This window comes from Nicotiana tomentosiformis, chromosome 8 (assembly GCF_000390325.3).
Source record: "Nicotiana tomentosiformis chromosome 8, ASM39032v3, whole genome shotgun sequence".
Taxonomy (NCBI): Eukaryota; Viridiplantae; Streptophyta; class Magnoliopsida; order Solanales; family Solanaceae; genus Nicotiana; species Nicotiana tomentosiformis.
The window spans coordinates 110,110,993-110,124,187 of NC_090819.1; the positions used below are offsets into that span (position 1 = coordinate 110,110,993).

The window sequence follows — 13,195 nt, forward strand, 5'->3', positions numbered from 1 at the left end:
ACTTCTTAACCCTTTTATTAAAACGGCAAAGGGTCAAATATACCTCTATACTTTCGAAAATGGTTTAAGAATAACCATCGTTATACTATTGGGTTATCTATATCCCTACAGTCATACTTTGGGTTCAAATATACCCTTCATTTAAACGGAGGGACACGTGTCATTGTGCTGTTGGCTAATTCTAAATATCTCCTAATTAATTAAAAAGACACATTACCTATACCCGAAAAGCAAATTTTCAAAGTAATTTTTTGTAAAAACTTAAAAAACTGAATTTTTTTTTATTACTAAAAACTGAAAAAAACGAAAATATTTTTTTCTGGTTTTTACAAAAAAACTGCTTTAAAAAAAACTGAAAAATATTTTCTAAAACAATATTTTTATAAAAACTGGAAAAAAAAACTGAAAAGCAATTTTCTAAAACAATATTTTTGTAAAAACTGGAAAAAAATATTTTCGATTTTTTTAGTTTTTAAAGCAATGTTTTTAAAACAAACTGAAAAATAATTTCTAAAGCAATTTTTTTTGCAAAAACTAAAAAAAAAACTGAAGAGCAATTTTCTAAAGCAATATTTTTGTAAAAATTGAAAAAACAAATATTTTCTTTTTTCCAGTTTTTAATTGCTTTAGAAAATTGCTTCAGTTTTTTTTTTCTAGTTTTTACAAAAATATTGTTTTAGAAAATATTTTTCAGTTTTTTTTAAAGCAGTTTTTTTGTAAAAACTGGAAAAAAAATATTTTCGTTTTTTCAGTTTTTAGTAAAAAAAAATTCAGTTTTTTCCAATTTTTACAAAAAAAATGCTTTAGAAAATTGTTTTTCGGGTATGGGTAATGGTTTTTTTTAATTAATTAGGACACGTGTCCCTCCGTTTAAATGAGGGGTATATTTGAACCCAAAGTATGACTGAAGAGGTATAAATAACCCAATAGTATAACAAGTGATATTTTTAGACCATTTTCGAAAGTACAGAAGTATATTTGAACCTTCGCCGTTATTAAAAATATAGACATTTTTATTAGGTCTTAAAGCTTTGCCAGAGCAATTCATAGAAGAATTCTGTGCATGTTGACATTTTGATAAGGTCTTAAATCTTAGCCAGAGCAATTTATAGAAGAATTCTATGCATGTTTCACATTGGTTCTAAAGTTCTTTCTTATATGCTCGTTACAAATCAACCTAAAAGGATCATATAGTTAAAGCAAGGAAAACTAAGTTCTATTTCCAGAACTCCTAGACAACATAGGAGGTTTACATGTGTTTTCATGTATACATGCAATATTGTGCGAGCTATAGAATATTCAAATGGCCCAGCAGATGCTTAAACAGCTCCATTCGCCATGAAAACTGACAGAGGTGTTTCATGAGTTCTCAGTTTGTTTATTTCCACAAACAGGACACGTATAGAAGATAGTCTGGCCTTCATCAGCAGATCTAATCTGTTCAGAGAAGCAAGTTGTGTTAGGATAACATGAAAGGCTTAGCAGCAAAAGGCAAAGTCTAAGAAAAATATGGACAAAAGCAGGAAGAGTACCTGTCTGGCTACATATGACATGCCTAGATGCTGACAAGTTTTACATTTTGCATTATAATCCTGTAAACCATACGAACAGCAATTAACAGAAAGAACATGTAAACGTAAGGAATGTTTTTGATGAAGGTAAACATAAGGAATGTTATTGGACACAGCAAACGGCACTAACCATTTGCTTTAGCTCCTTCTCTTCTTCAAGATCATCAAATGAAGATATGCCCAATTCCCTTCTAATAGCCTACAAAAACAACTATTATATGCTTAGAAGAAACATGTCAGCGCAAAGATGACAAAGAACATACACGAGCTTCCTGCCACCGAGAATATTTCCCAAGGGATTAGTATATTGAAAATACTGCTAAGTCTATTGTAGTTTACTCTATGTATTTTGCATTCCTTATTTTCACCTAATGTTTCTCGTCCTCCATTTCACCATTTTTTCGTTCTTCCACATCAGATATAAAGTTTATTTTTCATCTAGGCAATGATAAAGGAAGTTGCTTTGCATTTTTGGTACATGGAGAATGCCCCTAATTTCCTTGATGGAGCATAATATTCTCTTTTTTTAACGAAAACTAGAGCATAACTTAAACCATTTAAAGACAACGCATGAGCTTATCTGAGTGAAAGAGATCCAGAGGTGATACCATATGTAAAATATCTCCTTAACAGTTAGGGATGCTAACACACAACCATGATGGAATTGTTCTAATTCATCTTTTGCCAAATAACTATTTGTGTAAATTATCAAACTCACCTTACTCACCCCTTCCCTGCGGCCCGCCAACTGAAATAGGCTACGAATGCCTCAATGCAGTTCTTACTACAACAGGGCGAACCTTTTTTTACAAAATAAGAAGTAGAGTGAACTAACACAATCCTCTCTCACCACTTAAAAGTTCAGAGTTCCTGTGAAATGACAAACCATCCCAAATATAACAACAACAATCACGCCACAATACCAAACAAGCTAGAGTTTGCTATATGAATCCTCAATATCCGTCCCGCTCCCACATATAACACCTCAAATCCATTGGGGAAATATGTGTATACATTCTCCTGATCTGCTGGCAACTTTTCAGCATTGAACTCTGAAATCTCCTCTTACAATTTAGGGCTTTCCATCATTTTCCAGGAATTTCAATGCCGTTCAATGTGTTAATATGCCAATAAACTAGCAGAGTAGTAAAGCTTATCATTCACTACTAGAAGCTCGTAATGCACAATACATATTAAATGATTCATTTCTCGAAGTGGAGTAGCATTACTTTTATGTAGCAAGTGTCCGGAATCATTTCTATTTCTAAAATTCAAAATGAGTTTATTAAGTTAAAGGCCAACATCTTAAACCAACATTGAGGAAATGACCATTCTAGCAAATGATTTATACTGACACCAGTAACGAGCACTCAAAAACATGCCATCAAAACTCAACCAACTCTCAGCAATCCAATGTACCCACAGAAACCCAAAAACTTAAAACATTCAAGTTTAGAACTACAACTAGAATATAGATGGTAGAACAACTTGAATCCCAATGGGCACTCCCTAATAATTTCAAACCAGCTTTTGCATACTATTGGGAACCTTAGAGTACCAAAGACACTACAAGTTTAAGCAACAACAACAGAAGGTAAGAATATGGAAAACAACAATTGTTAGAGAAAACACGATCAGATAGGAGGCGGCAAGTTTTGGGTACCCAAAATATTAACAAGTTCAAGCGACGCGATTAGAAGGGAAGAACAAGGAAAACAAGAACATTTTAGTGAAAACTATGAAATAGGAGGCGACAAGACGAGCAGATGCCTTCTTAAACAATAGAAATTCAATCTCAGGTGACTGTATTGATTAGTTCTTTTATTTCTCATTTCTGTTTACTTCTGGGTGATTTCTGCGGAGTTTAGCTTAAAGCTTTCGGTGGGTCCAAGACAAGGTACATAATTATGTAATTTTACTAACATCGAGACAAAAGTATTCTCAATCACTTGGCACCTGGTGAATAGATGTTACGAACAACCTAAGAAAAGTGATTCTGATGTGTAAATTATTATAAAGTAACATTTTAAAGTTTTCGATATCCTCAAACAAATGAGCTTCATTCTTGTCGAGACAAGTGTTTTTGAGAGCGAGAAGCGCAAAAAAGCGACAGGGGCTCGCCTCGCTTCAAAAGTGAAGTGCGAAGCGAAGCGCACACTTCATTGAAGTGAAGTGGAATTCTTAAAAAACATAAAGTAAACCTTGCAAAAATGAGACAAACATAATGAAATAAACTGAATATATATATATATATATATATATATATATATATATATATATATATATATAAAATCAGCAACACCTTAATTAGATTAAATTTAATAACTGAAATCAGTAACATTTCAAATAAAAAGGAAAAAAATTGGAAACAAAAATAATTATTATGTTTAATATACCAAAATCAGCAAAGAAGCAACATTTCAAAATATAATAATTAAGTTTATAAACTGAAATTTAAGCAAAAAATAATAATAAAGGCTAAATAAGAAGAATAAAAGGAAAAAAAGGATGTCTGCCTGCCCTAGCACTTAGCAGCAGTCGACGGGAAGAAGAAGAAAGAAGAGAGAAAAAATGGAGAAGAAAGAAGGAGAAGAAGAAGAAAGAAGAAAACAAGAAGAAGAAATTACCTGGAGGATGGACGGACTTTTGGAACCCTAACAGCAGCATCGATGCTCGATGGAATAGAAGAGAAGAAAGGTCTTCACTTTGGGGTCTATGTTTTGTATAATATAAAAAAGACCCAATCTTTTTTTTTAAAAAAAAAATTGACCCCTTTTGACTGAAGCCGTCGTTTTTTCGCTTCTCGCTTATGCATCACTTCTCGCTTCAGGTGTTGAAGCGATCGCTTTTGATGGTCGAGTCACCTCAGCTTCAGAAAAGAGATGAGATGTCGCTTCGCTTCTCGCTTAAAGCGACGAAGCGATCGCTTTTTTAAACACTGGTCGAGACCATCAATTCCTACGTAATACTCCTTCACTTCTTAAGATCAAAAGGAATACTTACACTACTACATAGCTATGCTGAGTATAATATGGACTTTCCACTACATGGCTTTTTAAATGCACCGAACTTATTTTTGAATAAAGATAGGATAAACATTTATAGAACTTTAAATACCAGAGTATCGTTAGGTTAAAACGTTTTGAACAGCCTCTTTATCAATTTATGTAATTACAACTTGCTTTCTCGTTCTCATCTCAAATTCTCAATACATGTATCAGTGCTGCCTAGAATTCTAAATAAAGCATACCTCAGCAGAAATGGTATAGTGTATCTCGTTTCCAGCAATCTCTAGAAAAATTGAACAAGAGAAAAAACTGTTGTCAATGTTAGAATATTTAATTCCGGTGCAAAGAAGCATAAAACATACAATGACAATCCCAACAAATTCGTCAACCTGAGGTGGAAATTAAGAGCTATATCCTTCAAAGAAATATCCAGATGATTCGTTATCACTATGGAAGCATTATTCAACCTATTGTGTCTTTCTAGAAGTCCACATATTGTCTCTATCTATTCTTTGCTTCTCTTTCTTTCTTTTTTGGGTATCCCATCCAACAAACTGAGTCCACCCTTGCCACAGTCATTATAAAAAGAAGCTATTAACAATTTCCCCGGTTTGATATACACTGCTTCTTTTCCTCGGGGTGAAGGACATTAAAATTGAATGTTAACAATGACTAACCGTTCAATTCAGCACAACTAAACAAATAAAAAGTGGGCAAAAAGGTAAAGACTTGAAGGCATATGCTCTATATGCTAGTTCAATCCATTAGTTTAACATTTTTCGCAAATTTCCCTAGTTTGCTCCAGAATTGCTTCCTAGTCCAAAAAACAATGTGGAACTTTCGACAGGTGAAATTACACAGACAAGTGAAGTTGAAGATACAGCGAAAGACAAAAAAAAAACTATTACATTAAAGGGTTGGAAAATGCGAAACCTTTGACGCGTTTCTTGAATTTGCATAAGGGACAGCGAGCATACTTTGGTGAATCAAACGTAAGCATTGTTCCACACATTTCACAGAACATGAAATCCCGTTGTCGAAAGTATGCCATCTCTATATATTTTGCCGGCAACTTGGATGGTAAAGAATGACAATTTTTACGGAAGCCTATTTGCTTTCTCTTCAGACTGTATCACAGGAAGTTCAGCTGAGGCGCACCCTTAGAACTCAGGGTTTTAGGGTTTTAGTTGTACAAAGAGCCGTGAACCGGGACCATAAGAGTCAGAATAATAGCCTTTTTGGATGACAAATTTTTTTTATTTTTTTTCCAAAAAAAAAAAGAAGCGTTTTTTTCTCAATTTGAGATGTTTGGCCTAACTCAATTTTGAATAATCAGAAAAAAAAAATAGCTTATCTCCAAAATCTAAAGTAGAAACAGTTCTCACTTTTCTTTCTATCAAAAATATCTTTTATAAAATATTATATATACCAAAATAATCTTATTTAGTTTAAACTATTAAGTAATATAAAATGACTTTTTGGATGAACTTTCATATTTATTGAATAATTTTTTAATATATTTAATTTATTTTGAAAGAATAAAGTATTTATTTTATTTTATTTTTATATTTTAGTTAAATAAAATAAAAAACTTAATTATTATCTTTAATAATAAATATTTATAATTATTTATCTACTTATATAATATTAACTATTAAGCAAATCTCTCCATGTCCTTATTTGTAATTTGACACATAAAAGCACTTTTTGAAAAGCTTGGCCAAACACAAATTATTGTTCAAAAGTGATTTTTAAATTTATTAGTCAAACACAAGCTATTTTTCTCCGAAAGTACTTTTTTGAAAAGCATTTTTGAAAAAAATATTTATCAAAATAAGCGAATTTTTTCAGGTTGGTCAAACAGGCTAGTATAGGCTTAATTAGCATTGTGAAAAAGGTTTAATTTACCCTTAACTTATGTAATGGTTCAAATGCGCTCCTTAACTTTGCAAAATGATTAAATGTGTCTTGAACTTTGCAAATTAGTTCAAATTTGCTTTCCGATATTAATTGGGGTTCAGATTTGGTGTGTAAATTTCGATTTAACCAAAAAAGTATTATTGATTTGTTAGTATCGGGTTATCGATTTAATGCTTTGTATACATTTGTATTTTATGTTATTGGCCTATCGGTTCGGTTAACAATTGTAAGTTTCCTTTAAGTGTAGCAATATCTCTTAGGTTTGTTATGCCTTGAGAATAGTTAGTACTATGGTTGTGACGCTTAGGCTCGGTTTTTGACTCTAGTATGGGTACCTGAAATCGTAGATTCTTAATTTTGCTTAATTGCTTTGACTGGGTGTCGTGATGAAACCAATCCTGAGTGAATTATGTGTCATGTATGTGTGAGGTTTTGTATGTATTCTATGCATTGCATTTGATGTCTAGAACTTGCCATGTGTGTGTGCAAAGCGAAATAGTAGTATTGTTCAGTTTAGGAAATGATATAGGCGTTTATTTGTTAAGCCAGATATATAAAGTTTACCCACCTAAATATTATGTATCGTAGTTAACCCTGTTGGGCCTATAATCCTATTTCTTTGTTAACCACGGTATAGTTAGTTTTAATTTATAGGAGTAGGAATCACGAAACTATGCCTTTAAGTGTAGCAATATCTCTTAGGTTTGTTATGCCTTGAGAATAGTTAGTACTATGGTTCTGATGCTTAGGCTCGATTTTTGACTCTAGTATAAGTACTTGAAATCGTAGATTCTTAATTTTGCTTAACTGATTTGACTGGAGTGTCGCGATGAAACCAATCCTAAGTGAATTATGTGCCATGTCTGTGTCAGGTGCACAACTCAATTATACTGTGACTGAGAAAGAGAAGGATGATTTTCTTGTTACGTTAATATAAATTTCCCGTAGTATTTTCTCTATTTGTTCAACTATATTATTCTTGTAGTTGATTGAAGGGCCCTCAATTAGTTGTGCCTATTTAGTATGTATTACTCGGGAGAGAGTGCATATTTAGGTATTTGTTGAACAATATCACTCCTAAACGTATATGAGGGATCAATACGGAGGTTTAAAGGTGGGATTAGGGATAACAAAACTTTGGTGCGATCTGAGTGAGCTGCACTTAATGCCAGCTAGCGTAATTCGGGAGAATATGTCTAGTAAATTGTGGTAATTACTCGGGAGAGAGTTACGACAATTAGAGTGCTCATGGTCAATAGAGAAGACTTAGGCAAATTTGTAGAAAACGTAGCGGAAAAGATTCAGACAATAGGGGAAATCACAACCTTAGATCATTCCAATTCTTGTTTACAACCCGTTCGTAGTTAGTTATTAATTATTGCATTTTCATTACGTAATATTTAGTTAATAAAAATCCAAATTGTTACTTAAATATTTCTGAAGATTGATTGCGTGAATTTGTGCGAGTCTAGTAGCTGTATTTGATAGGTTAATTTTCGGTGGGATTCGACTACGGACTTATTAGTCGGAATATATTTGCAACGACCGCTAAGTCCTTTTTATAAGGCATAGTTGGGCGTGATCAAATTTTGGCGTCATTTTCGGGGAATTAACGGTGTTATTAATTGCAGCTAAAAGAAGCTCTAGAATTCTTAGTGTCGTCAATTTTCTTCATTCTAAACCAAATACATTGAAATTTTAACGTGTGTAGTCTTGGATGTTACAGGTGCATGCCTAGGAACTCCTCAAGAACTGGTGAATTGCTCGAAGCGTTATCATATCCTGAGAAAGTTTTCAAGGCACTAAATCGTGCAAACAAGAAAAGAAAACAACAACGAAACTCGACAGAACAAATCGAACCAGACATGGCTGACGGAATAGAAAATCCAATCAACAACAGAAACAATGAGAATGAACCAAACAATCGAGGTGTGGTGCCTCTTGTACCAGAAACAATATTATATGATTGGGCACAACCCACCGCCGATAATTTGGCAACTGTAATTGCAGTCCCTCAGATACAAGCAGAATCATTCCAAATCACAAACAACATGCTACATTTGTTGCAGAACAAGAGACTGTTCTCAGGGTCACACATTGAAGATCCTCAGCAGCACCTAAAGAATTTCCTGTCGATATGTTTAACGCAAAGGCAACCTAACATGACACCGTACGCAATAAAGCTTTTGTTGTTCCCATTCTCGGTGACAGGAGAAGCTCAGACTTGGTTTAATTCACTCCCCATAAATTCCATCACTACTTGGGAGGAATTAGTCAAGCAATTTTTGAACAAATTCTACCCACCAAATAAAACTACCCAATAGATTGATGATATATTGAGCTACAGGCAGAGACCAACATAATCACTACAAGAAACGTGGGAGAGGTTCAAGGGCATGCTGGTTAAGTGTCCACATCATGGTATTCCAGATCAGATGTTGGGGCAGAGATTCTATATGGGACTGGTTGATAGCTTAAAGGCCAATGTTGATGCTTCAGCAGGTGGGGCATTTCTGAGTAAAACGTTCGCAGAATGCAAGATCATACTTGATAAGATGGCCCAAAACTCAGGATGGATGATAAGAGCCTCTACGATCACTCCGGTAGTTCACTCAGTGGCTTTAGACCCAAACAACTCCATAGCTGAGAATGTGACCACTCTAATGACACAAATGAGTATCCTCACCAAAAAGATTAATGAATCAGGCCGGAAGCAGCAGGTTCACATAGTTGACACAACTAATGGGGGCTTATGTACACCATGCATTAACCAACCATATGTTTGCTCGTGGAGTGCGGAAGGTGACAACCAGCAATATCAGGAAGATATGAATTATGTAGCCAACTATGGGGGACAGAGGCAAGGTGGTCAGAATTGGGGTCAACATAATCAACAATATAGACCAGCGCAAAAATAGTACAATAACAACAACAATCCTGGAGCTATGCGACCACTGGGTCAAGTTGCGCCTTACCAAAGGCAACAAGGCTACATCCAGCAAAATCAGCAGCTGACTTATCAACAACCTCAACAATAACAGATTATGAGACCAAATGATGGGTTTACTAAACTTGAGGGAATGCTGGACAACAACAACAGAATGCTGCAACAATTGATTGGGTCCACGGGAAAAATGCAATAGTGGGTAGACTCGCATGAATCAGCGATAAAGGGTATTAAGATTCAATTAGGACATTTCTATAGCCCTAAACAATCGTCCCCAAGGGGCGTTACCTGCAGATACACAAGTCAATCCAAAAGAACAGGGCCCGAAACAGCTTATGGCAGTGAGTCTACGAAATGGTAGAGACCTAGATCTGGAGCAAGAGATGGCTCGCGAAAGCCAGCCTACTGAAACACTTGTGCCAGTACCCATCAAGATAGATGACTCAACATGGTTAACGGAGGTGACGATACAACATGCGCCAGCTAAAACAAGCAAAGGAAAAGAGGTCGCGAAGGAAACTGAGTCAGAGCAAGAGAAGGCAGTAGAAATAGTGCCACAATAGGTTCAAAATAAAATCACAGGAAAGAAGCGGCCTCCAGCACCCTTCCCCCAGAGATTGGCTAAATATCAAAAAGATGAGCAATATAAGAAATTCTTAGAGATGTTGAAGCAAATTCAGGTGAGCATTCCATTGATTGAAGCCTTAAAGGAAATGCCTGGTTATGCAAAAATGATGAAGGACTTGATGTCTCATAAGTTTGACTTTCAAGACTTGGCCATGGTTACACTGACTCAGACATGTCGTGCTGTTGCGACAAGACCCATAGCTGAGAAGTTATCTGATCCAGGGGGTTTCACAATCCCATGCACAATAGGCAACTATGCGTTTGCTAAGGCACTCTGTGATTTGAGGGCAAGCATAAACTTGATGCCCTTGGCTATCTACAAAAGGTTAGGCATTGGAAGAGCTAGACTCACATCTATGTTATTACAGCTGGCCGATCGGACAGTGAAGATGCCCTATGGTATCCTTAATGATGTATTAGTACATGTGGGGAAGTTTGTTTTCCTAGCAGATTTTGTCATTATAGACTGCCGGGTTGACGAGGATACTCCCATAATTTTGGGAAGGCCATTCTTGGACACTGGGAGAGCCCTAATTGATTGTGAAACTGGGGAGCTAAAGATGGGACTGAACGATAAATAGATAACGTTTAATGTACAGAAATCTATGCGGCGACCCAGTGAGTTTGCTAACTGCTCTCTGATAGAAGCTGTGGATGTGATCTTGGAGGAGGAAGATGAGACTCTAAACGCAAAAGACCCTCTAGCAGCATGCCTCATGAACTTAGAAGAAATGAATGGTGAAAACTTGACAGAGTGGGTTTTGCCCCTTGAAGGGCGATGGTACTGGAAAAGAGAGCTCGAATTCGAGCCCTTACACTTAGAAGAAAGAAAAACACCTCCAGCTAAGCCATCAATTGAAGAGCCACCACAGTTGGAGCTAAAACCATTACCGTCTCACCTCAGGTATGCTTTCTTGGGACCTAAATCCACTTTACCTGTTATTATCTCATTCAGTTTGTTAGATGTGCAGGCAGAACAGCTTTTGCGAGTGTTAATGGAATGCAAGACTGCAATTGGCTGGACCATTACAGATATTAAGGGGATCAACCCGACATTTTGTATGCATAAGATTCTACTGGAAGATGGGCACAAACCTTCCAGAGAACATCAAAGAAGGCTAAACCCTAACATGAAAGAAGTGGTGAAGAAAGAAGTGATCAAGTGGTTAGATGCGGGAATCATCTTCCCAATCTCTGACAGTAACTGGGTCAACCCAGTTCAGTGTGTGCCAAAGAAGGGTGGAATGACTGTAGTACCCAATGAGAATAATGAGTTGATCTCGACTCGTACAGTTACGCGTTGGCGAATTTGTATGGATTATAGAAAACTGAACACAACCACCCGGAAAGACCATTTTCCTTTACCATTCATTGACCAAATGTTGGATAGATTGGCAGTGAGGTCTCATTTCTGCTTTTTGGATGGGTATTCGGGGTACAATCAGATTTCCATAGCCCCTGAGGATAGTGAGAAGACATCATTCACTTGTCCGTATGGCATCTTTGCCTTTCGGAGAATGCTGTTTGGCCTATGCAATGCACTGACCACCTTTCAGAGGTGCATGTTGGCCATTTTCACTGATATGGTTGAAGATATTATGGAAGTCTTTATGGATGATTTTTCTGTGGTGGGGGATTCGCTCGAAGACTGTCTTCGCAATTTAAGAAGAGTGTTGAAAAGGTGTGTGGAGACAAATTTAGTGCTGAACTGGGAGAAGTGCCATTTTATGGTACAAGAAGGTATAGTGTTGGGGCATCGAGTGTCCAGTAAGGGTATTGAGGTTGACCATGCTAAGGTTGACGTGATTGAAAAGTTGCCACCACCCACTTCAGTCAAGGCAGTAAGAAGTTTCCTTGGGCATGCCGGGTTCTATAGGCGATTTATAAAGGATTTCTCTATAATTGCTAACCCCTTATGTAAACTCCTTGAAAAGGATCATTCTTTTATGTTTTCTGATGACTACATGCTAGCATTTGAGGAGCTAAAGAGGAGACTGGTGACTGCACTAATCATCGTTGCACCCAACTGGGAGCAACCATTTGAGCTCACGTGTGATGCGAGTGACTATGCTATAGGAGCAGTCATGGGGCAGCGGAAGGACAAACTAGTGCACCCAATTTACTATGCAAGCAGAACGCTAAGCGGTGCATAACTCAATTATTCCGTGACTGAGAAAGAGATGTTGGCTGTGGTGTTTGCATTCGACAAATTCAGGTCTTATTTGCACAACTCAAAAGTGATTGTTTATACCGACCATGCATCACTCAGGTACCTGATAGCAAAGAAGGAGTCAAAGCCACGCTTGATCCGTTGGGTTCTTTTGCTACAAGAATTTGATTTGGAGATCCGCGATAGAAAAGGGGCAGAGAACCAAGTGACAGACCACCTTTCAAGGTTGGAGGGAGCTGAAAAGGAAGTCGAGGTAGAAGATATAACTGAGACATTCCCAGATGAACAATTGCTAGCAGTGACATTGGAGGAGGCGTCATGGTATGCAGACATTGCAAACTACCTGGCAAGCAGTATTTTCCCCTTTGATCTTTCCTCTGTTCAAAAGAAAACGTTCTTTCGTGACTGTCACATGTATTATTGGGATGAGCCTTACCTGTTCAAGATTTCTGTTGATAACATGATCCGGAGATGTATCCCCGAGATAGACCAATCTTCTGTTTTGCAGGCTTGTCATGCATCACCATATGGTGGCCACTTCGGGGGAGTAAGGACCGCTGCGAAAGTGCTGGAATCGGGCTTCTACTGGCCGACAATGTTCAAAGATGCACACTTATGGGTGAAAGGTTGTGACGAATGCCAACGAACTGGGAATATTTCCCGCCGACATGAGATGCCTGTGAACCCAATTCAAGAGGTAGAAGTGTTTGACGTGTGGGGAATCGATTTCATGGGGCCCTTCGTCAGCTCATATGGCAACAAATACATACTCGTAGCTGTGGACTACGTGTCGAAATGGGTCAAGGCTGCATCCCTCCGGACAAATGATGCAAATGGGGTAATTGGCTTTTTTAGAAAGAACATATTCACCCGATTTGGCACTCAAAGGGAGATAATTAGTGACGGAGGCACTCACTTCTGTAATCGAGCCTTCGCAAAGCTGTTAGAAAAG

At 36.9% G+C, this 13,195-nt stretch overlaps 1 protein-coding gene across 1 annotated transcript; it reads right to left on the reverse strand.

Annotated features, from left to right (window-relative positions):
* Positions 1-1,043: 1,043 nt before the first annotated feature.
* Positions 1,044-5,780, reverse strand: LOC104109508 (uncharacterized). The gene is made up of 5 exons (XM_070182657.1): positions 5,513-5,780; positions 4,822-4,862; positions 1,702-1,770; positions 1,533-1,592; positions 1,044-1,437 (listed from the first exon to the last, which is right to left on the reverse strand). The coding sequence occupies exons 1-5, from the start codon at positions 5,628-5,630 to the stop codon at positions 1,360-1,362; spliced, it is 366 nt and encodes a 121-aa protein (XP_070038758.1). The 5' UTR covers positions 5,631-5,780; the 3' UTR covers positions 1,044-1,359.
* Positions 5,781-13,195: the final 7,415 nt, after the last annotated feature.